The 25,916-nt window shown below is 43.9% G+C and overlaps 2 protein-coding genes across 3 annotated transcripts in view; one reads left to right on the forward strand and one right to left on the reverse strand.

Annotated features, from left to right (window-relative positions):
* Window positions 1-3,197, forward strand: part of SEC61A2 (SEC61 translocon subunit alpha 2) — a 38,877-nt gene extending 35,680 nt beyond the window's left edge. Inside the window, exons 11-12 of the mRNA XM_034929948.4 lie at window positions 10-86; window positions 2,059-3,197. Of these exons, the coding sequence (XP_034785839.3) occupies window positions 10-86; window positions 2,059-2,245 (264 nt within the window). The 3' untranslated portion in view covers window positions 2,246-3,197. The remainder of the gene's footprint in view (window positions 1-9; window positions 87-2,058) is intronic.
* A 2,156-nt stretch (window positions 3,198-5,353) lies between these two features.
* NUDT5 (nudix hydrolase 5) overlaps window positions 5,354-25,916 on the reverse strand; it is a 28,268-nt gene continuing 7,705 nt past the window's right edge. Inside the window, exons 2-10 of one of the 2 annotated variants that reach the window (XM_003827817.5) lie at window positions 23,946-24,049; window positions 22,611-22,678; window positions 16,816-16,865; window positions 15,524-15,631; window positions 11,444-11,539; window positions 10,495-10,596; window positions 8,668-8,676; window positions 8,485-8,538; window positions 5,354-5,591 (exon numbers count right to left, since the gene is read on the reverse strand). In XM_003827817.5, coding sequence (XP_003827865.1) covers window positions 5,482-5,591; window positions 8,485-8,538; window positions 8,668-8,676; window positions 10,495-10,596; window positions 11,444-11,539; window positions 15,524-15,631; window positions 16,816-16,865; window positions 22,611-22,678; window positions 23,946-24,008 — 660 coding nt within the window. In that variant the 5' untranslated portion in view covers window positions 24,009-24,049 and the 3' untranslated portion in view covers window positions 5,354-5,481. Of the gene's footprint in view, window positions 5,592-8,484; window positions 8,539-8,667; window positions 8,677-10,486; window positions 10,597-11,443; window positions 11,540-15,523; window positions 15,632-16,815; window positions 16,866-22,610; window positions 22,679-23,945; window positions 24,050-25,916 lie in introns of both variants that reach the window. The other variant, XM_063607635.1, reaches the window with a different exon arrangement.

The following is a 25,916-nucleotide window of genomic DNA, read 5'->3' on the forward strand; positions in this document are numbered from 1 at the left end:
TCTCGGCAGGTAGCTAAACAGCTGAAAGAACAGCAGATGGTAATGAGGGGCCACCGAGATACCTCTATGGTTCATGAACTTAATAGGTAAGGCTGCTAGACTGACGCCTTTATAGGCCTGTGTTTGTGTTTCAGTCTTTCAGTGATGGCTAAATGTTTTCCTTTGTTCAAGTTCATATTGAAAACCCTTCTATTCACACAGATGAATCAAAATTTCACACAAAACTTGTTTTCCATGTCAAAACCAACACCTGAATTTTTCATTGAAATTGTGAGCACTGCTCTGCTCATCCCAGTGATAAAATCTTGCAGATCAGTGCTGTTCTCAGCATTGGCTGGCTGCACATACAATCACCAGAGAGCTTTTAAAAAGGATTTCCCAGGAACTGTGGCTTATTTGGTCTGGGGTGAGTTCCAGGTATCAGGGTTTTATTTTTTGGTAACAGCTTTATTGAGATAAAATTCAGATACCATGTAATTCACTCACTTGAAGTATATTGTTCAGTGTTTTTTAGTATATTCAGACTTGTACAGTCATAAGTTTAAACACATTTTCACCACCCAGAAAGAAACCCTGTGCCTACTAGCCCACCTTCCCAACCACCAGCCCCAGACAGCCACTTTTAACTTTGTCTCTACAGATTTGCCTATTCTGTACATTTCATATAAATGGAATCATATAAGGTATGTTATTTTGTAAGTGGCTTCTTTCACTTGGCATCATGTTTTCACAGTTCATATGCTTAATTCTTTTCATGAATAATATTCAGTTGTAGGGCTTTACCACACTTTATCAGTTGATAGAAATCTGGGTTGTTTCCACTTTTTATGAATAATGCTGTTGTGAACGTATTTGTACAAATTTTGTGCTGCTCAGCTGTCTTCCAGGTTGGCTGCTGTAGCCCACATTCCCACCAGCAGTGTATGAGGTTCCACTGCTGCCTGTCCTCGCCAGCACTAGCTCTGGCTTTTTAATTTCAGCCATCCTGCTGGATGTGAAGTGGGGCACAATCACAGCTCACCGCAGCCTCTTGGGCTCAAGCGATCCTCCCCGCCTCAACCTCCAGAGTAGCTTGGGACCACAGGTGTGTGCCACCACGGCCAGCTGGCTTTTTTTTTTTTTTTTTTTTAATCTGAGATGGGGCCTCGCTTTGTCGCCTAGGCTGGAGTGCAGTGGCACCGTCTTGGCTCACTGTAACCTCGACCTCCTGGGTTCAAGCGATTCTCCTGTCTCAGCCTCCCTAGTAGCAGGGATTACAGGCACGCACCACCATGCCTGGCTAATTTTTGTATTTTTAGTAGAGATGGGTTTCCCCATGTTGGCCAGGCTCGTCTTGAACTTCTGACCTAATCATCCACCCACCTTGGCCTCCCAAAGTGTTGGGATTACAGGCATGAGCCACCATGCCTGGTGGGATCCAGATTCCTTCTTTTGCTTGGGGGCATCCAGTTGTCCCAGCATGATTTGTTGAAAAGGCACTAGTATTTTTCCTTAAACTTTTTATTTATTTAGAACACAGACTGCAGAGTAGTATGATGGATCTCCAGCTCCAGTTGTCACCATCCTGCTGTTCTTGTTTCACCTATCACTGCCTCTAATCTTTTTTGAGTATTTTAAATCCCATTTTTAAGTTTTCCAGGTGATTCTAATGTGCAGCCAAGGTTGAATTACTGAAATGGATCCTCAAAATCTTATGACATAAATTTGTTCATACTTACTCTTCATTCCACAAGAGGGAACGAAAGGTTACTCATTTAAAAATCTTAAACATTTTAATATTTAAATCTGTCCAGGAATCTCATGTCCTGTAAGATTATATATTGTCTTTCTTGGCTGTTGACTGGTTCCTGGAAATTAGGGTCAGAGTCTTTGCCTGGATCAGAGCTCCCGTTCCCATGCCGTGTCCTGCACACCCCTCCACACTGCAGCCTGTTCCCTCTGGAGTTCAGGGAGGCTTTAGACCCAGCTATGGCTGCTGCGCCTCAACCTGTCTTCGTCTCTAGCTGCCGTGCTGTTCCTGGTCTCTGCTGCCGCCTAACTTGGGGTTCTGTCTCCTAGGTACATCCCCACCGCAGCTGCGTTTGGCGGTTTGTGCATTGGCGCCCTGTCGGTGCTGGCTGACTTCCTGGGGGCCATTGGATCTGGCACTGGAATTCTGCTAGCAGTCACTATTATTTACCAGTATTTTGAAATATTTGTTAAAGAACAGGCCGAAGTTGGTGGGATGGGTGCTTTGTTTTTCTAAATGTTCAAATATTTCATTTTGTGCGTGTGAAAGGGAAAACACTTTGACGGATCGTTTTTGTCAGATGACACTGGTGGCTCCCCTTTTCTCCCCTCACAGTTTCTTGTTTCGAGTGCTGACTGACCCGTTTCTGAAATGGGCACCGAGCTAAGTCTGTGTGCAGCATTAGTACCCGCTGCCTTAAAACTCAAGTTTACATTATTCATTAAAAAAAGTACATCTAGTGTTGCCTGTAATGCTGGAAACCAATGTATCTACCTTGCTGTGTTAAATCATGACAGTGAGACGGTGAGATGGATTCGTGTTGCACACAACACTCAAAACACTTCATATTGCCCCCACTTGTTTAAAAATAAATGTAGTTCAAATTGCCACTTTCCAGTATTTTTGAGCTTATTTAATGAGTTCTGGAACATTTATATCTAATCTATATTTTAGATAATTACTTTTTATACTTTTTTAACTCATGGTATCCCCACTCCCCACCCCCACCTCATTTTTATTTGTCCCTTCTCAAAGCAGCCACTTAGCCCACATGGGCAAAATCAAGTCTCCAGTTATTTCTGCCACAACTGCTTCTAAGGCCTCCTCCTTCTCCTCCTCCTCTTCCTCCTTTTCCTTCTCCTCCTCCTCTCTTCCCAGTGACAGCATCATCGTGCTGTTTGCCTGTATTGGCTATGCCTTCTAACTCCAACTAGTCACTTGAGAATATTCTTTCAAGATTCTAGGCCCCGATTCTTTTCTGTTTGTTTAAATCCCTAAAGCAAAGATCTAATTCTCAGGCAATGTCTGTAGTTCAGTGGGGGTGAACAATGAATATATTCATGCTAGGAATTTGTGTCTGTTGTTGTACTCACAGCAGCAACATGAGTGTAAACAGTAGACAATAAACTTTTATTTAAGAAAACTGATTCAGTTGTGTTGGAAAAAAATAAAGAAATCTGATATTAAACGTTTTCTAAGATCATTTGTATAGGTTCAGTGTATTCATAAGAAGTCCACCCTGAGATGCCTGTAAAAGTCAAATGTAATTACACTTCAAACTTTAATCCTAAATTATTGACAGATAGTGACCAACTTAAGGGTAATCATATATGTGACTAACATTTGGGAGGAAACAGGAAAACAGTGGTCTCAAAACAATATCCCAGTCTCCATTTGAAAGAGCATAGATCTTGGTAAATCATTTTGAAAACTATGTGCTTTATTTCCCAAAAGATCAAACTTAATTTTTAAAAGACACCCTTTTCAGAAGATGGGTTTTCATTGCTGTTTAGTTTCTTAGGTGTAGTATGTCTTACGTAGCTTATGCTTACAAAGCCAAATAATCGCAGGGCAAGGCAGATAAAGGCAGGCAGGATAGTGACAGTGGCTCGGTGAGCATCCGCCAAGGGCCTCAGACCACTGTTACCATAAAAACATCCACCCAGTGTTATGACGTCCGATTTTTTTTTCCCTTAAGAAGGTGGAAATATGGCTTTTAATACATAGGAAACCTTCAGTTTTTAAATGCAGGGCAAATAAACATTTTTAAACAGTGCCAGCCAGACTGCCAGTTCTCAAACAGACTTAATTTCCAAAGCACAACCTTTTCATGTTTATAAAAAATAGAAATGGCATTTAGGGATACATTCTAGGATTTGGCTCTGACTTCTAAGTTGCACTCTTAGGAAGAAGGAGAGGATAAGCTTAGGTCAGCTGCAGAGGTCATTCCCATGGGGAGTGGCTGGGGAGGAACTGGGCTATGTGGAAAGACTGGGCTGCGCCCGTCTACGGATGCCTTCTCTCTTGATTTCAATGATTGATAGCATGTGGCTTTCAGACCTAAGGAAGAGTTAGAGCTTTGGAGAATCACAATGCCTGTGATTGAAATCAGGATTTAAAAAAGGGTTAGAGGCATAGGGGAAGGCTACCATTACAGGAAGTAGTTGGATCTTAATTTTCACATGTATAGGGCTAGACAGCTTCATCTGTAAAGTTCTGTATTTCCATAATTGTTTTATCTTTAGGAAGTCCAGTGTGAAGATCTTACAGTTTCACTCATAAAAATATCCTGGGCTCAGACAGTGAGCCTGTGGACAAACGGAGGCTACTGCAGCATTCTGGCATTAGCACTCTGATTTTATCTGGAGAGCCCTTTCATATGGTTCTCAGGGCCTGGCTTACCCGCTGGAGCCAGGCTAGAAACATGATTTAGGGCTGGATGAGAATCATCCTGAGACTTCCGTGGGGGCCAGACTGGAAAGTCCTGGAAAATCATGGAGCTGCTGGAGGCCCTAAAAGTCAACACAAAAAGAGCTAAACTCACTCAAGAAGCTAAGAAAATGGCCCAGGAACACTGGTAGAACTGCTAGATGACAGGGTTTCAGGCATGGGAACCAGATCAATGTGTACTTCTTGCTGTGAGGTACTCTGTATTGGGTTTCAGGTACTGGCTGATCTTGCTGGTTCTGTTCATGGTTTAACATCAAGATATTACTGCCCCAAACATGTCAGTCTTACGGATTTGTTTTCAGAAACTTCAAGTACTCTTTGAGGTAAGAATAGGAAAAGAGATCCTCAAGCACGTGCAGATGCTTGCGGGATGGACCTGAATTTTCATTAGTCTCCTAGCCTTGGTGTAGTGAATGGAGTCAACCGTTTTCCTTACTTAAAAGCTGGTTCAGCCTCAGTAAATAGGTGAACTGAAAACTAGTAGAGGATTCTATCGAACCCTACCCTAGTTGGATTCAACTACCCTAGATGAATTTTGCATAGTAAAAATTCAATTAGAAGAGGCCAAAAAGCCTTTTTTTTTTCTTTTTAACGCTGTTTTAAACACTAACGGGGTACATGGTTATTTGCATACCCAGCTTAGAATTTTATATTGGGGGTTGAGAGTGGAAATGACCTAATTGAGAACTCAGGTCTATTTCTCTATACAAATACCCCTGTCTACCAGACTGGACTAGAAAAGTAACTGAGCTGTAGTTAACTGCTGTTGAGCTTTAAAAAAATTGGAGTAAACATACTTGCATTTATATTCTTTGTTAATTTTAGCTGGAGTTATAACAAATTTAAAGGAAAGTCACAACCTACCTGTAATTACAATTCCATACCACCACCACATCTGTTCTGTGCTTTTATTTTACGAAAAAGCTAATGGCAAATCTACATGAAACTAAGTTGAATACAAAGTCTTAGTGAAGAAGGCCTGGTGGTCTCGTTTACAAAAATGGCCAGTGTCATATTTGGCCTTAAAATTTCAAGAAGGGCACTTCAAATGGCTTTGCATTTGCATGTTTCAGCGCTAGAGCGTAGGAATAGACCCTGGCGTCCACTGTGAGATGTTCTTCAGCTACCAGAGCTGTGGAAAGCAAAGAAAACAACTTAGATCATGCCGTTAAGGAAGGACAAAACATCTTATTCAATCAGTGTTTGCGGAGCAGGTACTACTATATGTCAGTTCCTATGCTAGATGCTGGTGATAACGTTTTTTTTGGCCTATAAGGATCTTAAAGAATAAAGACTGTAAAGGCAAGATTACATTCCTAGCACGAGACAAGAACATCAGGGATAATGATTTTTTTTTTTTTTTTTTTTTGTGAGACAGAGTCTCCCTCTGTTGCCCAAGCTAGAGGGCGATGGCGTGATCTCGGCTCACTGCAACCTCTGCCTCCCGGGTTTAAGCGATTCTCCTGCCTCAGCCTCCCCAGTAGCTGGGACTATAGGCGCACGCCACCACGCCAAGTTAATTTTTGTATTTTTAGTAGAGACGGGGTTTTTGCCATGTTGGCCAGGATGGTTTCGATCTCCTGACCTCGTGATCTACCCGCCTCAGCCTCCCAAAGTGCTGGGATTACAGGCGTGAGCTACCGCACCCAGCCAGGGATGATTTTATGTGTTAAAACAGCAAAGTTGGAAGTGTATAGAGCCAATTGCTATACCTCATTTATAGCTGGGGTAGGGCTTTGCTTTTCTGAAACCAGATGGTGATGATTATGTAGGATCTTAGGGATTCCATCTTTTCTGCTGCTAGGGGATACATATGTTCCCCTGGCAAGTTAAACTGTGTGCATGTTAGGACTGGAGATCTACTACCAAGAATGCGGTCTCAGACCTTATTACCACAGGCTTTCATTAAAATTTGTTTCACTCAGATGGAGGTTGCCAGATGTAAAATCAGCCTCTTGTTTTCCTAGCCGCTTGTTTGGGAACAAGCCTGGGGACATTTGCAGGCAGGAAGCATGTCCTACTCACCTGGGCATAGCAGGTGCTTGGTAACTGGCAGATGCTACTCTTTGTAGCAAACTGATCTTTTTTTAAATTTTTTTTTATTTTTTTGAGATGGAGTCTCACTTTGTCGCCAGGCTGCAGTGCAGTGCCACGATCTTGGCTCACTGCAACCTGCGCCTCCCGGGTTCAAGTGATTCTCCTGCCCCAGCCTCCTGAGTAGCTGGGACTACCGGCATGTACCACCATGCCTGGCTAATTTTTGTATTTTTAGTAGAGATGGGGTTTTACTAAGTTGGCCAGGCTGGTCTGGAGCTCCTGACCTCAAGTGATCAGCCTACCTTGGCCTCCCAAAGTGCTGGGATTACAGGCGTGAGCCACCGCACCCGGCCAGCAAACTGATCTTAAAATGTAATACTTTCCTTCCGACTTCTCAAATGTTGCTTGTTGAATAAACGGTTTGATTACTGTATTTTGATTCTACTAAAGCTAGGCAATTTGGTTCTTTTATCCCTCCTCCTTTATAGCCATAGTAGCCCTCTCTCCACCTCCCCTCACTTATTCTATTTTTTTCTCCCTTTTCTAAGACCAAAAGTGAAGTTAAGAAGGTGGAAGGGAGAAGGAAGACATTTTACAAAAAGGCTACTCTTCTACTAAAAGATAACCCCGCACGGCATTTCACACTTGCCTACGCCACCCTGCTTTCCACACACCTCCTCAGAGGGAGGGGCTGTTATTGTTCCTGTTTTATGAAAAAAGCCGAGAGAGGCTACAGAACCTGTTTGATGTGATAGCTAATTATGGTCCGCGAAGCCTCAAACCGAGTCGGGCCTGTGCCTCCGAGCTGCGCTGCCTCGTATTGATTGTCATACCTTTCTCCAAATACGCACCAGATAAACTATTGTATCTATTCAGTATGATTGTTCTAACTCTGGCTTTGAGCTGTCGAGGTGGCTTCTACCTTAGGTCTAGTTTTTGGAAAGGTGAAGCAGGAGTGGAAGCTCTCTAAGGGATATGAAATCTGATTTTATCCAAAGAAATCACAGCAGCCTTTGAAAGACACATTCAGATTTTCAAACAAACAACAGACATGTCAAAACCAGGCGCTCTGCTTATTCACTGAAACTGTAAGCTGCTGAAACTCAGGGAAAAGCTTAAGAAACTGGTCTTAAAGCTTCAGGCCAAACAATGCTTCAAATCACATTTGAAGTAATCACTTAAAAACAGTAGAAAAATCAGTTATCAATTACCTAAAACACTTATACCCAATAAAATATTCCCATGATGACAAGTGTCTGCTTCTTTCTAGATGAGTGAAAGGGATTTGCCAGCCCATACAGAGGTGCTCCTTGAAGGGCCCATGATGTGTCTCCATACAGTATCTCCTCGTCTCCATACAGTATCTCCTCTCGTGGTTTTATCAAAGGACTTTTCTCCCCATAAGCTTACTTACTGTTTACAAAGTCCCTAAAAGATGGGTGGCCAAGAATTATACAATGCATCTACATGACCAGTGATTTCTAAGGGCCACACAGCTGGTTTGGTTTATTATGTGAAAAGCATATCACACGGAGTATACAGGAAATACCTCAAGTATTTGTTGAAGGAGCATCATCAATTTCTCCTTGAACATACAGCCTCCACAAAGGACCATCCCTCATACTAGCATACTTGAGGAAAAGCTAGCAGCTTATCTACCCACACCTTTGCATTGCTATGGACTGAAGGTTTAAAGTGTAGAATCGTTTTGGCTACTCAGCAGGAATGTCATCTGGGCCGTTCTGTAGGAGAAAAAGCCTCTACCAAAAGTTTGCACTTGACCCAGAATGCTTTGCTCTTATTTTCAAACTCTGTGCCACCCAGAAAGGAAAATTAGTAGTGGTCACCTGCAGTTTTACAAGTTGCTAGGCATTTGACTTTAGTGATACAAAAAAGATAAAGAAATGGAGTTATATTTAGTACCCAGTTTGCTGGGATGGGGACAGGGAGAACTGGAGAAACTGGGTGGCGGTCTGGAGAATGCTTACCATCGAGTCTCTGCAGCAGGTCATTCTTGGGTAAAGAAATGACTTCCACAAACTCTAAACAGACAAAGTGCAAGTGAAAACAAAGCTAACGTCAAGAGCCTACCAAAACAACCCAAAATGTCTGCAGCCATCACCACTACACTAAGCCATACACGCTCGGCCACCAGGAGTTGCAGAACATACCTCCATCCCCTGGAAATAAACAGAAGGAAAACATTTCAGCAAGGCCTGGAGTGGTAACATCGGAAGACTTTTATTCAAGAGGCGTCAAAAAGGCTTTGAGAATTTCACAGAAACCTGAGTCTCTGCTAACTTAATTTATATACATTGTCAAACTCAAGCAGTATGAAGTTATTGTTCTCCACATAATGTTAAGTAGCAAAATTTAAAGCATATTCGATAGTATGTATATTTTTATAGATACGAATCTGCGTATTATGTAAAATATACAGAACATATAAAAACTTACCATTTTAACCACTATGAAGGTACAATTCAGTAGCATTAAATAACATTCAGAAAGGTGCACAACCACCACCAGTATCCATCTCCAGAACTTTTCATGACACCCAACAGAAACTCGGGATCCACTCAACACTAATTCCCCATCCCTAGTAGCGCTTACTCTACTGTCTTCCTCTATCAGTTTGTCTATTCTGGGCACGCAGATACGTAGAATCAGAGTACTTGCCCATCATGTTATCGCATGTTTCAGCGTGTGCGTGTGTGTGTATACCACACTTTGTGGATGCATTCATCTGCTGGCTTGTTTCCACAGAGGCGGCCATGAACACAGGCACGCAAGTATCTAAGTCCCTGTTTCACTTCTTCTGGGTGTAGACTTAGGAGATGAAATGCCAGATCGTATAATAATTCTGTATCTAATATGCTGAGGAACTGCCAGACTTTTCCACAGTGTCTCATATGTATATGTGCAGTTCAAAAATTAAGATTTATTTATTTATTTATTTATTTATTTATTTTTTGGAGACAGGGTCTCACTCTGTTGCCCGGGCTGGAGTGCAGTGGAGTGATCTTGACTCACTGCAACCTCCGCCTCCTGGGTTCAAGTGATTCTTGTGTCTCAGCTTCCTGAGTAGCTGGGATTACAGGTGCGCACCACCACGCCTGGCTAATTTTTGTATTTTTAGTAGAGTCAGGGTTTCACCATGTTGGCCAGGCTGATCTCGAGCTCCTGACCTCAAGTGATCCACCCACCTCAACCTTCCAAAGTGCTGGGATTACAGGCATGAACCACCACGCCCGGCAAAAAATAAGACTTAAAATTAGTTGCAGTGGGATACTGAAACATAAATATGAACAACTGAAGAGGGTAAGAAGTTAAAGAATATCACTGATACTGATGTACTGTGGTGCACATATAAATACCCCCTTTAAAAGGAAGGGAGAGACAACACGGAATTGACAGAGACATCACAGCTTTTGAATCCAAAGTTGCTAAGAAATATTATAGAGCAAAGAGAAATAGTGAATAATCTGCTGCCCGTTAACAATTACTTAGGCCATTTTTTTTTTTTTTAAGAGAGACATGGTCTCATTCTGTCACAGAGTGGCACCATCATAGCTCCTCCAACTCCTGGGCTTAAGTGATCCTCCTGCCTCACCTTCCAGAGCAGCTGGGACTACAGGGGAACTTAGGCCATTCTTAAAATATACATGAAGACAGAAACCAGGGTGATTTAAGTTTCTCACTGTTTACTACTTAAGCCTGCAGCTCATATTACTAAGTGGGAATACACTTCATATAGAAAACAGGGAAATATGTCATTTAACATTTTTTTACAAAGAAAGCATAAAGATGAATGAAGTGGCAAAAGAAAAATGCTAAAATACATGATTAGGAAGAGAGACAAGAATACTGATGAAGTCTATTTGAAAGACCGATTCTTTCCATGAAAGACTACATTCTTTTAATAAATCAAACTAGCAGCAAGTTCCAAGACACGTAATGCAACCACACCACCTTCATCACAGCCGACACACACATACCTGGCTTTGGCTTCGGCCTTGCGTTTTCGGCATCATCTCCGTTAATGGTGACTGTCACGATGTGTATAGTACAGTTTGACAAGCCTGGGTCCATACAGACCGCTGTGGAGAGAAGGGACAGTCAGATGCGTCAGTCCCTTTGGCATTTGTTTCACTACGGTCTTAGGAAGAAGATGCGTCCCGCAGCTCAGCATTGATGTGGAGGTGATGCGGGAAAACTAGTTCTCACATTTGGTAGGCAGATCTGCAGGCTGCAAAGCATCTGGGCACTCACACTCTCCCCAGAGCTCTCGAGTCAAGCTTGCTAGGTCTGCGGGGTTAGATGGTACTGTCAAGTCGTAAAATCCCTTCACCACATCAAACTCAAAAAAATCTTCCAGTGATGAGGGTAGCACATGCATGAGACGGGTGAGCAATAAAACTCAGGGGGTAGGAAATTCCTAAAGGCAATTGATTTTTTGAGACAGAGTTTCACTTTGCTCTTATTGCCCAGGATGGAGTGCACTGGCGTGATCTTGGCTCACTGCAACCTCTGCCTCCTGGGTTCAATTCTCCTGCCTCAGCCTCCCGAGTAGCTGGGATCACAGGTGTGCGCCACCCGGCTAATTTTTATATTTTTAGTAGAGATGGGTTTCACCATGTTGGTCAGGCTGGTCTCGAACTCCTGACCTCAGGTGATCCACCTGCCTCGGCCTCCCAAAGTGCTGGGATTACAGGCATGAGCCACCACATCCAGCCAAAAGGCAATTTAATTTCATTAATTCTCCCCCAACTTCAGGCCCTTCTGGCTCCAGTTTCCTCCTGGGAGGGGAGATTCCCTTACACTTGGTGACCAGTACTAATCTGTGATTTCTCTTCAGTGAATTCTGAGCGTAAAGAACACCCAAATAATCAATCCCTTCCCAGATGGAGGAATCCATCACTTGGTGAATTTTCAAGCAATACCAACCTGGAGAACATTCGGCAACGTCCCCTTTGTAGCCAGTTTCTTCTTCAAGCTCCCGGAGAGCAGCTGCCTCTGGGGTTTCACCATCATCTATGAGACCTGCAAGTCCAAATCATTGGTGTGATGGGAGCGGGAAATCCGGTTCTTTAAACCCTCCTTTTTTTTTTTTGAGATGGAGTCTCACTCTGTCGCCCAGGCTGGAGTGCAGTGGCGCGATCTCGGCCCACTGCAACCTCCACCCGTCCAGGTTTAAGCAATTCTCTGCTTCAGCCTCCGGAGTAGCTGGGATTACAGGCGCGTGCCACCACGCCCAGCTAATTTTTTGTATTTTTAGTAGAGATGGGGTTTCACCATCTTAGCCAGGCTGGTCTTGAATTCTTGACCTCATGATCCACCCACGTCAGCCTCCCAAAGTGCTGGGATTACAGGTGTGAGCCACTGCGCCCAGCTGAACCCCTCATTCTTGTAACACACCTGCTGCTGCGTTACGCTAGAAGAATCGGAGCACTGTGAAAAGTGGTCTTACAGAGAAACCTGAGGATTGGAACTCTTTTTTTTTTTTTCTTTTTTTTTTGGAAGATGGAGTCTCACACTGTTGCCCAGGCTGGAGTGCAGTGGTGTGATCTTGGCTTACTGCAACCTCTGCCTCCTGGGTTTAAACGATTCTCCTGCCTCAGCCTCCTGAGTAGCTGGGACCACAGGTACACACCACCATGCCCGGCTAATTTTTGTATTTGTAGTAGAGGCTAATTTGTATTTAGTCTCACCATGTTGGCCAGGCTGCTTTCGAACTCCTGGCCTCAAGTGATTCACCCGCCTCAGCCTCCCAAAGTGCTGGGATTACAGGCATGAACCACTGTGCCCAGCTTGGAATTTTTATAGAAACAAAAAGGCGAAAGAATAAAACTCTGAGCAGATGAATCAGGTTCTGAAGGCATCATCCAGTCGTCCTATTCAGACCCAGATCCATCATGAGCCTTCACGACCATCTCCACGCTGCTCTGCACAGCACGGGCAGCATCTGTGAGGAGATGTGACTTGGTGGTGACCAACTGGCTTAGGCTTGGGAGCTTGCTGTGTGGCTGCAGCACAGGAAGCCTGCTCATATTCTGCTTCCTCACACGTAGGATGCTGACAGCATCACCTGTCTTGTCTTCCTCCCTCACAGTAAAACACCGAGGCCCGGGAATGAAAGGCCAGAAAGGAGCAAACTGGTGGCCATTAGGGGACTCCCATGGCCACTGTGAGGAGTGAACAGAGAGGCCAAGGAAGAGGAAGGGAGCAGCAACGCAGACTCTTTTTCCTGAAAGGAATTAAAAAATATAATAAGGCTGGGCGTGGCGGCCCACACCTGTAATCCCAACACTTTGGGAGGCCGAGGTGGGCGGATCACCTGACGTCAGGGGTTCGAGACCAGCCTGGCCAACATGGTGAAACCCTGTCTCCACTAAAAATACAAAAAATTAGCCAGGTGTGGTGGTGCGCACCTGTAATCCAGCTACTCGGGAGGCTGAGGCAGGAGAATCGCTTGACCCTGTTAGGCGGAGGTTGCAGTGAGCTGAAATTGTGCCACTGCACTCTAGCTTGGGCAACAAAAGCGAAACTCCGTCTCAAAAAATAAAAAAATAAAATAAAATAATGAAAAACTCAGGCTGGGTGTGGTGGCTCATGCCTGTAATCCCAACACTTTGGGAGGCTGAGGCAGGAGGATCGCTTGGGGCCAGGAGTTTGGGGCCAGCCTGGGTGACAAAGCAAAACCCCATCTCTACACAAAATTTAAAAATCGAATGCGGTGATGCATGCCTGCAGACCCAGCTACCCAGGAAGCCAAGGCAGGAGGATCACTTGAGCCCAGAAGGTCAAGGCTGCAGTGAGCTGTGATTGTGCCACTGCACTCCAACATGGGCAACAGAGCTAGACATAGTCTCAAAAAAACAGCCCAGGCATGGCGGCTCACACCTGTAATCTTAGCACTTTGGGAAGCTAAGGCGGGCAGATCACTTGAGCCAAGGAGTTAGAGATCAGCCTGGGCAACATGGCAAAACCCCATCTCTACAAAAAATACGAAAAATGAGGTGGGAGGATCACCTCAGCCTGGGGAGGTTGAGGCTGCAATGGGCTGTGATGGTGCCGGAGCACACCAGCCTCAGCAACAGAGACCCCATCTCAGAGAAAAAAGAAAAAGTGAGAGAAGAATTTATTCACGTTAGTATTACAAGTAATTAAATAGCCTGGCCAGGCGTGGTGGCTCACGCCTGTAATCCCAGCACTTTGGGAGGCCGAGGCCAGCCTGACCAACATGGAGAAACCCCGTCTCTACTGAGAATACAAAATTAGCCAGGTGTGATGGCACATGCCTGTAATCCCAGCTACTCGGGAGGCTGAGGCAGGAGAATCACTTGAACCCGGGAGGCAGAGGTTGCAGTGAGCTGAGATCCTGCCATTGCACTCCAGCCTGGGCAACAAGAGCAAAACTCTATTTCAAAAAATAAAAAAATTTAAAAAAAGGTAATTAAATAGCCTTCAGTAAAATGGTGAGGAAATGAGAAAAATGATAGTTGTTAACCATGTGTTACCAGCAGCTAGCCTTTTAAAATATAAAACTTTGGCTGGGTGTGGTAGTTTAGGCCTGTAATCCCAGCACTTTGAGAGGCCAAGGTGGGTGGATCACCTGAGGTCAGGAGTTCGAGACCAATCTGCTGAACATGGTGAGAGCCCATCTCTACTAAAAATACAAAAATTAGCCGGGTGTGGTGGCTCATGCCTATAATCCCAGCTACTCAGGAAGCTGAGGCGGGAGAAACACTTGAACCCGGGAGGTGGAGGCTGCAGTGAGCTGAGATCGTGCCACTGCACTCCAGCCTGGGCAACAGAGCAGGACTCCGTCTCAAATAATAATAATAAAACGTATACCACTAATAACAAATAGATGAGATTTAATCTCTTTAGATGGGAACAATCCAATAAAGTCCTACAATAATATAGGGCAATAAATTTTGGAGAGCTTTAATTACTGTGCAAGAAAAATATTCTAGTTGAAATGAAGAGTCTCCTTGGCCTGTTTCCGCACAGCAGAGCAAACCGTCTTCTCCATTCACATTTCTTGGGGTTAAGAGCCTGGCCTAGGCTGGGCGTGGTGGCTCACACCTGTAATTCCAACACTTTGGGGGGCCAAGGTGGGTGGATCACCTGAGGTCAGGAGTTTGAGATCAGCCTGGGCAACACAGTGAAACCCTGTCTCTACAAAAAATACAAATATTAGCCAGGTGTGGTGACACATGCCTGTAATCCCAGCTACTCGGGAGGCCGAGGCAGGAGAATCGCTTGAACCCAGGAGGCGGAGTTTGCAGTGAGCCGAGATCATGCCACCGCACTCCAGCCTGGGCGACAGAATGAGACTCCATCTCAAAAAAAAAAAAAAAAAAGCCTGGCCTACTTATCATTGGAAATTTCCATTAGCAGATGGCTAATGACAAACAATCAAATAAGCTGAGAAGGGGAAGGGCAATTACTCAAAAGGCTGGAGACGGCAGGGTGCAACGGCTCACGCCTGTAATCCCAACACTTTGCGAGGCCAAGGCAGGCAGATCACAAGGTCAGGAGATCGAGACCATCCTGGCCAACACGGTGAAACCCTGTCTCTACTAAAAATACAAAAAATTAGCCGGGCGTGGTGGCGGGTGCCTGTAGACCCAGCCACTCGGGAGGCTGAAGCAGGAGAATTGCTTGAACCCAGGAGGCGGAGGTTGCAGTGAGCCGAGATCGTGCCACTGCACTCCAGCCTGGGTGATAGAGCGAGACTCCATCTCACAAAACAAAACAAAAACAAACAAAAAAGGCTGGAGGCAGCATTGCCAAGAGGAGGTTGGGATGGGTGCGAGGTGGCCTTGTGTCGCCTTCACGGGTTCAGAGGGTTGTTGGGGTGTCCTGGGGGCCTGGAGGAGCCTCGCTACGAAATGGTTTAGTTTTACTTAAAACCGCAAGGACAGATTAAAAACTGCAGAGCTGAGCTTTGCAGTTCTCAGGCTTTACCCTGGTTCAGGCCAACATCCCTAAGAAGCAATTCGATGTTGAGTGACTCACCTGCAGGGAACTCTATGCAGTAGCCCCCCATTGGTGGTCGGAACTGTTTCACCAGAACGATACACTCATAGTGAAGTGTTCTCTGCAGCACAGGGATGACCGCGACACCTGTCACCAGGAAATGGAACCAAGGAAATCCCTAATGAGAGGTCAGCAATGCCAGCACATTGTTTAGAGCAAGCTAATGAAAACCCCAGACTTTAAGAAACTCCGTTTTAATCTACAATACTGGCAGTTAATATTGGAAGCTATTTTAAAAATGTAATTAAAAATCATCACTTCCATGTTGTTTACACTTTCTTTTTTAAACAAAAAGGCTGTTTAATTGTCACAGTTTCTTAAAACTAAAATCGGAACTAAAACGAAACATTTCCTACAGGGTCAAGGATGTAAGGTTTCTGACTACACTGACCTTCCACAGAACCACTTTCCAGCGTGTGGCAGCCCTACCACTGGTGAGGCCACAGCCATCCCTGTGCTCCTGGGTCAACTTTGAGCAAGAAATCAAGTAAGTTCCACTGTCTGCAATAAATGCTAGCACGACTGATTTTCCAGTTTTAGGGTAAAAGACCTTTCCTCTCAAGTTACTTGGCCTTCATTAAAACCTAAGAAAAACAAAAACGACTGGGTTTCAGAAAACACAAAGCACCCAGGAGGGTCCCCTGGCTCCCCACAGCTTCCTATCTGTGAAGCCAGCAGCAGCAGCACGGCTACTGTTTGCTTCCAGCAAAAATGGAAACCAAAACTAAATGGAAAAATAAGAAAAGCCTAGTGCCCAACTTCCCCTCGACCATAGTGATTCTCAGGATTGTTTGTAGGCTCTTTGCAGTCAAGGCATTCATGTCTGGAGGGGAGGGTGAATGGAATAGGCTTTGCCCAATTAATTCCGTGTCCTCATCAACCTGTAAAGCAAGTGGTCCATAAGCATGAAGGTGTGCCAAGTAACTTTCCAAACTAAAGCCTCTCATCTAGATCCTTCCAACAGGACACAAGGACTTCTAGAAGTCATAACACGTCTAGACACAGGTGTGGCTTCAAACTATATTGATTTACATTTAGTTATAAACATTAGAACAACTTCCCCTCAAAAACACTGTTTTGGGCTTAGATAACAGAAGCCAGAAGTTACTTATAAAGAAAGCTTAATTTCGTTACACAGTATGGCAAAACCTAAGCGGAGATTTAAAGACACAACATCCTAATAGAAGTTAACTTGGTTCCATTGAAAACCCTCTTACGATCACAAGTGCTAACTTCCTTTCTAAAGGGTTGGAATAGGTTTGCACTCCTACCATCCGCAGTCTGCTCTTTCCTGGTTGTACGTTTCACTGATTCCCAAGTTCTGTTCAGGCAGAGAAGAAAAAAAAGTCATTAGTGCTAAAGAAGAGAATTTTCTTAGGTTTTCTCTGTACGACCAGAACTTCTTAAATGCAATGCATGCAAATGTACTCATGATACTGGTCAAGAAGACCACAGCAATAAACGTCTGCATTAAAGAAGCTAATTCTGCTTTCCTATAGCTTCTGAAAATTAACAACGAAAACTCTTGCCACCCTACACCTCACCTTCTGGGTGCCCCCGAAACAGAAAGCCTGCTAAGCATGTGAGCTGCCGCTTTCTCAGAAAACTTTAGTTTGGATCCTATGTCTCTGGGCAAGGAGCACAGCCAGTGACAGATTAATAAGCAGGTAATGCAAATGAAGCCATAGGAAAAGACTCACCCCGTCTCTAGGAACAAAAGCTACTATGGACAACGTGAACTATTGAGACTTTCATATCATTTTGATTTTTAAAATATGTGACCTAAAACACACAATTTAAGAAGGTAGAACCTTCCCATTTAATGGAAGAATTATTAAATGTAGGCAAGTGCCCTACTTTGCATGTGTGAGATCTTATCTAGAAAAAGTGGGCTGAGTAACAGCACAGTCCTGCTCTCTTGTATGGCTTTATTCCTGGTTAGCTATTGGTTTCTGACTGTTACCCAACTCAGCTTTTGGGTAACATCTGTGCTATTCTACTTTCTGGCCTTGGAACATGGGGCACAGTTGTACAGGAAACCCAGTTACTGACACAATTATGCAGTTTAAAGGGGCGAGGCATAAAAGGAACATTCTCCCTTCACTCTCTTCTCCCTACAACAGAAAAAAGCAGTGGTAAGAGACCAGAGTGGAGAAGCAAACAATTTTAGGATCTCTTTTAAAGGAAGTGAAACATGTGGGTGGCTCTGCGGCTTGGGATAAAAAGGAGTTACCACCTGCATCTCGATAGTAAGAGCTGCAAGATATCCTCCTCGGAACCCTCCTGCTCATGCTTCCTATCCGGCTGTCCTTAAAATTTGGACCTTGTCATATTTTCATTAAAACTGTTCAAATATTTAATTTGCTTTTTAAAAAACAAAACAAAAAGACTGTCTGGAAATTGTAGGTCTTTCAGCATTGTACCCAAATTCCGAAGGCCAAATATGTCAAAATGAACACAGGAAAATCAAACAGACTTCTATGACAACTCACAGCAGCCCAACATTCCTGTTAGTAGCAAGGAGCTGACCAACAAGCAATGCTGGTAAGTAAATCATACAGATTGCAAGAGATGAACACCTTTTGGCATAGCTCTCTCTGCTGCCTCCTAAGGTTAGTCCTAAAGACTGAAGAAGACAGTGCTGGGAAAAGCACTGAAGGTCCCATCCCAAACACTAGGAATAAGGGAAACAAAAAGAGGAGCATCATTATCGTGGTTAAGGTGAAGGAAACAAGCAGTAACGAGCCATAAATCACCAGCAATAAAACAGAAACGCATTGATAAGAAATCTTGGAATAAGATTGCCCAGTGAGAGCTCCAACAACTTCAAAGGGCCTGTGAGATGCACAGCTGACTGGAAGTCAGCTCTTCGTCTCTACTTGCCCACCAGCTAAGCCCAGAGCTCCAGCCTCCCTGAGGCTCTTCCCTCCTTTGTAAAAAGCAGGAATGAGTATGTTTTCTCCAAAACCTCTTCTAGCTTTAGGATTCTGCTTCCAGTGAGATCATCCTATTCCTAGTCTCCTTTGTTATGGGAAAGCCTGTTGGCCTTCCTCCCTCTAGTTCACCAACACAAGAGGCGGGAGGGTCAGAGGGTGACTTCGGCACTGTCTTGAATGTCAATAGACACAACACTACTGGAATATTTTTATATTTCTAAAATTAACCCCACATCCCCTTTCATGAATGAGACGGTGGAACATAGGATTCACTAGCTGCTATTTTATCTCTTAGACTCGGCCCTCCATATCCGTGGGTTCCGCATTCATGGATTCAACCAACCACCCACTGAAAATATTTAGGAAAAAAATTGCATCTATACTGAACACGTCCACACTTTTTCTTGCCATTATTCCCTAAACAATAGAGTACGACTGTTGACACAGCATTTGCATTGTATTAGGTGCTGTGATTACTCTAGAGATGAAGTGCGTGGGAGGATGTGCATAGGTTAGAGGCAAATACATACTGAGTATCTGCATTTTCATATCAGGGACTTCAGCATCTGTGGATTTTGTTTGGTATCTGCAGGGGGTCCTGGAACCAACCCCGACAGACACCAAGTGACAGCTGTACAGGTTGAGTATTCCTTACCCGAAACGAGGGGCCGGAAGTGTTTCAGAGTTTGGTTTTTCAGATTTTGAAATATTTGCCTTACCCTCTGGGTGTCATGCAGGCCTTTTTGACATTTTGAACAGTATCTTTACCCCACAGAGCAGGAAGTAAGCCAAAGAACCCCACAATGAGTCATGCACATAGGTCTCAGCCCTGTGTAGGGTGTTGTGGGGAACTGCTGCTGGGCATCCGGCCTGCACACATGCCATTTCATGACCCTCTGTGGGAGTGCCTGCGGAGGGAAGTCGCCGTGTGCGTGCAAAGGATATATCGGGCCGGGTGTGGTGGCTCACGCCTGAAACCCCAGCACTTTGGGAGGCCAAGGTAGGAGGACTGCTTGAGTTCAGGGGTTCGAGACCAGCCTGGGCAACATAGTGAGACTCTGTCTCTACTAAAAAAATAAAAATTAAATAAATTAAAAAAAAAAAGGATATGGCCGGATGCGGTGGCTCATGACTGTAGTCCTAGCACTTTGGGAGGCCAAGGTGGGTGGATCACCTGAGGTCAGGAGTTTTAGACCATCCTGGCCAACAACACTGCCTCTACTAAAAATGCAAAAATCAGCCAGGCCCAGTGGCATGCACCTCTAGTCCCAGCTACTCGAGTGGCTGAGATAGAATTGCTAGAACCAGGGAGGTAGAGGTTGCAGTGAGCTGAGACCACACCATTGCACTCTAGCCTGGGCAACAGAACAAGACTCTGTCTCGGGGGAAAAAAAAAAAAAAAAGAAGGATATAGCTGAGCTGAAGGGGAGGGTTCCTTTTCCCCTGGGGGGACACTGAATGCCTGTGTTGTATGCTTGTGTTCTGACTGCAGCCTGTCACACAGAGTCAGGTGTGGAATTCTCCAGATGGGGCATCATGTTGGCAATGAAAAGGTTTTGGATTTTGCAGCATTTTGAATTTCAGATTTTCAGATTAGGGCTGCACAGGCTTTTATATCAGGTCAGAGATAACACATCCTATAAATTATACATCGTGGCATACTGGAAAGTACAAAGACTCATTCTTCAAAGGGTGACATTCTGGTATAAAATATTAGTGCTTTACATAAGTCCTCTTCAGAGGCCAGGAAAAAAACCCTATGTATGGAAGAATGGACATGACCATGCTATAAATATGGTAGTTTGGTGGATTTTAGAGCCTACTCCCAATCTACTGAAACAGATATTCTGAAGTGAGATTTCGTCGTATTTTCAGAAAAGTCCCCATATGATTCTGATGTACATCCCTGATTAGGAAATGCAGAAAGGGCAGAAGACCAGTCAGGCGAAGAGATGAGCTGGCGCGAACACATCTTTTTATTTTATTTTTATTTTTTGAGACGGAGTCTCGCTCTGTCGCCCAGGCTGGAGTACAGTGGTGCAGTCTCGGCTCACTGCAACCACCTCCTCCCGGGCTCAAGCAATTATCCTGTCTCAGCCTCCGGGGTAGCTGGGATTACAGGCGCCTGCCACCACGCTGGGCTAATTTTTGTATTTTTAGTAGAGACGGGGTTTCACAATGTTGGCCAGGCTGGTCTCGAACTCTTGACCTCAAGTGATCCACCCACCTTGGCCTCCCAAAGTAATGGGATTACAGGCGTGAGCCACTGCGCTTGGCCTCAAACACATGTTTAGACTCATTAGAGTTGAGGGCTACGTTTTGTGTTATAAACTTAATTTGACAGGCAAAAGAGAATCAAACTGTATCACTATACATTGGGTTCCAACCTCTCTATAGTTTCACAAATATAAATACATTTGAACATATGGTGCTCCCTAAGACTTGGGCCTTGCCACATTTCTGTATCGGGTTTGGGCCCTACTTATTTTGTACATTTAGTTTTCCATATCAAACTCACTTGGCATCTTAAGTGAAGAGTTACAGTCTTTCATGGTCGATGGATCATACTGTACTTAGCTTTCTTACTGCTGGGTTTTAATTCAGCAGTGCTATCTATCTCCTAACATGTTTCCCACAGCTCTCCCACGTTAGGCCTTACTAAGGGCTTTGCTAGTTTAGTAGATATAATCACAGTTGTTCAGATGACTGGCAAGCCCATGTATTTGCATCTTGACGATCTATTTCATCACAAAGAAATCATGTACTCTTATTGGATCACTTTGCAAATGGAGTTTTCATATTGATGAATTTTTATCACATGATCTGGTTACTAAATTTCATCCTCATTCTGTTGTACTCCATTTAAATTTCACTAAGTAAAAAATTAATTTTCATAGTATTTTCTTCTTATAGTTTATAATATCAAAAGATTGCTATGCAAAAATCTGGAAAGGAAAAGAAAAAAGGTTAACCACACAGCTTTTTTCCCATTTTGCTATAATTTTCCTACCGGCTTTTTCTTACACGTTATTTGGCAGAGTTTGAAAAGCATATACATACTTTTCTACTTTGTTATCAACTTAGGAGCTTTTCCCATATTGCTAGGTTGTCTTCAGAATCTGCTTTTTAGACGGCTGCAGAGATTTTGCCAAGGGAATACACTATAACAATTCATTTCCTATTTTTAAGATATTTAGGTTGCTTTCAGTTTTTCTTTTAAAATTTTGGTGAACATTTTCTATACATAAATTTAATTCTGAATACTAATTTACTTAATACTTTCTTTTTGTTGTTGTTGTTTTTGTTTTTTTGAGACAGAGTCTCACTCTGTCACCCAGGCTGGAGTGCTGTGGTGTGATCTCAGCTCACTGCAACTTCCGCCTCCCGGGTTCAAGCAATTCTCCTGCCTCAGCCTCCCAAGTAGCTGGGATTACAGGGCCACCAGGCCCAGCTATTTTTTGTATTTTTAGCAGAGATGGGGTTTCGCCATGTTGCCTAGGCTGGTCTTGAACTCCTGACCTCAACCGATGCCCCCCGCCCCGGCCCCCACCCTTGGCCTCCCAAAGTGCTGGAATTACAGGCGTGAGCCAACACACCTGGCCCTTAACACTTTGTTAAAACTGGGATTACTCGGTCAAAGGGTACAGTATCTTTAGGGCTACTGACACATATTATGAAATAGGGTGTACAAAATGTTTTTTTCCCAATTTGCATTTCCATGAGGCAGGCAGGTACCTCAAAATTAGCAATGTTGTTGTTTTCTCTTTATTTCTTCTAATTTAGAAATTAAAAACAGATTTTACTAGAAGGAAGCAACATGTACTGTTAATTATTCTGTCACCTTATCAGCTTAAATTAGGTTTGGCCCAAAAGTTTTAGCTCTACACTTGTCTACTTAGGGAGAATGGTATTAAAATAGTTTTCTGATTAGTTATTGTAACACATTTACAACCCAATTTTATTCAGCAACTATAAATGATCCAAACATCCTAACACTAGAAAAACAGCTAAATTAGATTATTTAAAACAGAGTTTACAAAAAAGAAAACATCAAAGTTTATGCAAAACACTCAACAGATAACCTGAGAACCCAAATAACGAACATTTTGTAAGAAAAAAAAAAAGTTTACCTAGTTTTACCAGTAGGATCCATGTACGTTGTTTTTTCAAGCTTGACCCATTTTCCTTCTGAAATTAACTAAAAGGATATCAGATAATAAGTTGGGAAACTTTCAAACCAAGTTGTTTTTATCTAAAAGGGTTTTTCTTTCACATTTCCTCTGTCCTTCCCCAGACTCCCAATAATCATGTTTCCTTCCCAATAATCTGTGGGCACGTTTTTCAGTTCAGAGTAGGTAGGTATTCAGGGTTGTTTTTTTAAAGGGCACTTCTGCTTCTTTTTGAAATTTCTTGGTGGTAGTAGTAACAGGTGAAAAGAAATGACAGTCTAAAAACTCCTGGGGGCTGGGGGAAGGGGTGGGGCATGGAGGTAACTGGAAGGGAGCACATGGGGTGAGGGTGTCCTGGGACGCTCCTGATGGTCTGTCCCCTGACCTGGGGGCATACCACACAGGTGAGTTTCATATGTAGAAATGGCCATTTCTAGACACTGGTATTTTTCCTGTCAGTGATGACACAGGAAGGCGGACTGTGGGGAAACAAGGTCCGGGATTGGATCTCCTGTCATGACACGTGGGTTTCCCACCCAACCACAGATGGACACCCCAGGTTCGTTCTGCCTAGACACTGGGGAGTTCTGGTGTTGGAGACTAACTTACCTACGGCACTATACTGAACTGAGAGGAAAGCGTCACTGCGTATAAAGCAGTAGCCTTTCTCCTACTATCCTATCTTTCACTTCTTGCCAGCAGCAACCTAATCATTTTCAGCAGATCTGTTCACAGACAACATGGAAAGATTTTAAACCAAAAGGAATTCCAGAAAGGTGTCAAGATCAGAGTTCCAAGATGAAGGATTTAAAATTTATCCACTGCAATGGTTCCTGCAGGAAGAGACTTTTAAAGCTAAATTGAATAACACAGAGACATACATTGGTTCTAGAATTCACTGGAATTTAGACTACAATTAACAACGTAGGTTTTTATTGTTCTTAAACACTCAGGTTAGGCCATCAACAGCCAAGTTGTGACAACTACATATGAAATATCTGAGTCCGCAAATGCATATATTCTTTCTTCTTCTATCTAGGGAAACATAGGAAGGATTAAGAATTTTTCTGTTAAGAGCCCAAATCTCCTAGAGTCTCAATTTCACTAATACACAGAGAGACACACTACTCCTCCCACACAAGAGCAAAATGTGCCCGAGCCCAAAAAAAGGAGTACGAAAAATCTTTACAACTGTCTTCAAGAATGAAAGACCACCATTGTAACAACAGTCTATATATTTCTGCTAAACTCAGATTTATGTGGGGGAGGGAAAGGAAAGTGAAAAACAAGTTATACCTCCTCTGAAATGATATACTGTTTGCCATTCTGAGAAGATTCCGTTGGTTCTTGGCTCTCCATTTTCAAACGAGTCTTTACAGCCCTCAGGTGAGAAGTTCACCCTGCAAGATAATGAGATTTGTTCAGGCTAAAATTATTTTTCTGAATTAAACATTCGTCCACAGGACACTAGTCAAAGTACTTAAACGGCAAAAAATTCATCTACCATCAACGCTGCCTGTCTCAGTATGTGAGGGAACTGCCGCAGGTGGAAATGTGAACAGGGAGGCCCGGGGATTAGCCAGGAAGGAAGTGACAGCAGTCCCAGTCACCCTCAGCCACACCAGCCAAGCTCCTGCCATGCCTGTTCTAGGCACTTAGAGGCCACCCTTCTTCATCAGATTTTTCTTTTTTTTTTTTCTTTTTTGTTTTTTTTGAGAGAGTCTCACTCTGTTGCCCAGGCTGGAGTGCAATGGCGCGATCTCAGCTCACTGCAACCTCCGCCTCCTGGGTTCAAGTGATCCTCGTGCCTCAGCCTCCCGAGTAGCTGGGATTACAGGCGTACGTCACCAGGCCTGGCTAATTTTTATATTTTTAGTAGAGACAGGGTTTCACCACGTTGGCCATGCTGGTCTCAACCTCCTGACATCAAGTGATCTGCCCTCCTTGGCCTCCCAAAGTGCTGGGATTACAGGCGTGAGCTACCGCGCCCAGCCTGATTTTTCTGACTCCGAATCTTAAACTCTTTCCAAGGGAAGACAGAAGAAAGATTATTTACCACTCTCCATGCCCACCTCTTAGTCTTTTATCCATCTGTTACACCTAAACTTACTTATTTTTTGAGATGTAAGATCTCACTCTGTTGCACAGGTTGGAGTGCAGTGGCGAAATCATGGCTCACTGTAGCCTCTACCTCCCAAGCTCACGTGCTCCTCGCATCTCAGCCTCCTGAGTAGCTGGGATTACAGGTGCATGCTACCACAGCCAACTAATGTTTTAAACTTTTGGTAGAGGTGGGGTCTCACTATGTTTCACAGGCTGGTCTCAGACTCCCGGGCTCAAGCGATCCTCCTCCTGCCTCGGTGTCCCAAAGTGCTGGGATTACAGGCATGAGCCACTGGACCCACCTCCCCACTTACTTTTAAGTTTCAGCATGTATCAAAGTCATAGTTGCAGAGAAAGGATCGAGTAGTACTACAAGTTCTGTTATGAAAAGAGTAGGCCCTTATCCCATTTATTGTATATTATTATTTCCTCTTTCTTTATTCCTTCATTTTCGGACCTTGCCTGTCCGAAGGTCAAAGTCTTTTTTTCTTACCCACACATGGTTGTTAATTCAGCTGTATATAGAATTATAGACCCAAAGCCAGTTGTCTATGAAACTTAAGGCATTGCTTAGTTGTCTTACTTCTGGTGCTGCTGTTGAGAAGTCCAAAGCTATTCTTATTCTTGATCTTTTTGCCATGTGACCTGTCTTCCTCCTCTGGAAGCTTGTAGTTAGTCACTTTCATGTCGATGTTATTGTACCGGGAAGTCAAGTGGGTCCTTTCAATCTGGAAACTTCTTACTATGCTTCTTTACAGGGAATTTTTTTCTTGAACGACTTCACTGATAATTTCCTCCCCTGTGTTTTCTCTGTTGTTTCTTTTAAGAACTGTTACTTGGACCAGGCACAGTGGCTCACACCTGGAATCCTAGCCCTTTGGGAGACCAAGAGTCTGAGACCAGCCTGGGTAACATGGCAAAACCCTGTCTCCACAAAAATAAAAAATAAAAAAATTAGCCGGGCATGGTGGTGGGCACCTGTAGTCCCACTACTCAGGAAGCTGAGGCAGGAGGGTCACTTGGACCCAGGAGTTGGGGGTTGCAGAGAGCCGAGATCACACCACTGCACTCTTATGTTCCATGGTTCTCTAACCTACCCCACCTAACTTCGGCTTCAAAGAAAATACAGCCCACCCAGCATCAACTCTCTTCCCAACTGTCCTA

Source organism: Pan paniscus, chromosome 8, assembly GCF_029289425.2.
Source record: "Pan paniscus chromosome 8, NHGRI_mPanPan1-v2.0_pri, whole genome shotgun sequence".
Taxonomy (NCBI): domain Eukaryota; kingdom Metazoa; phylum Chordata; class Mammalia; order Primates; family Hominidae; genus Pan; species Pan paniscus.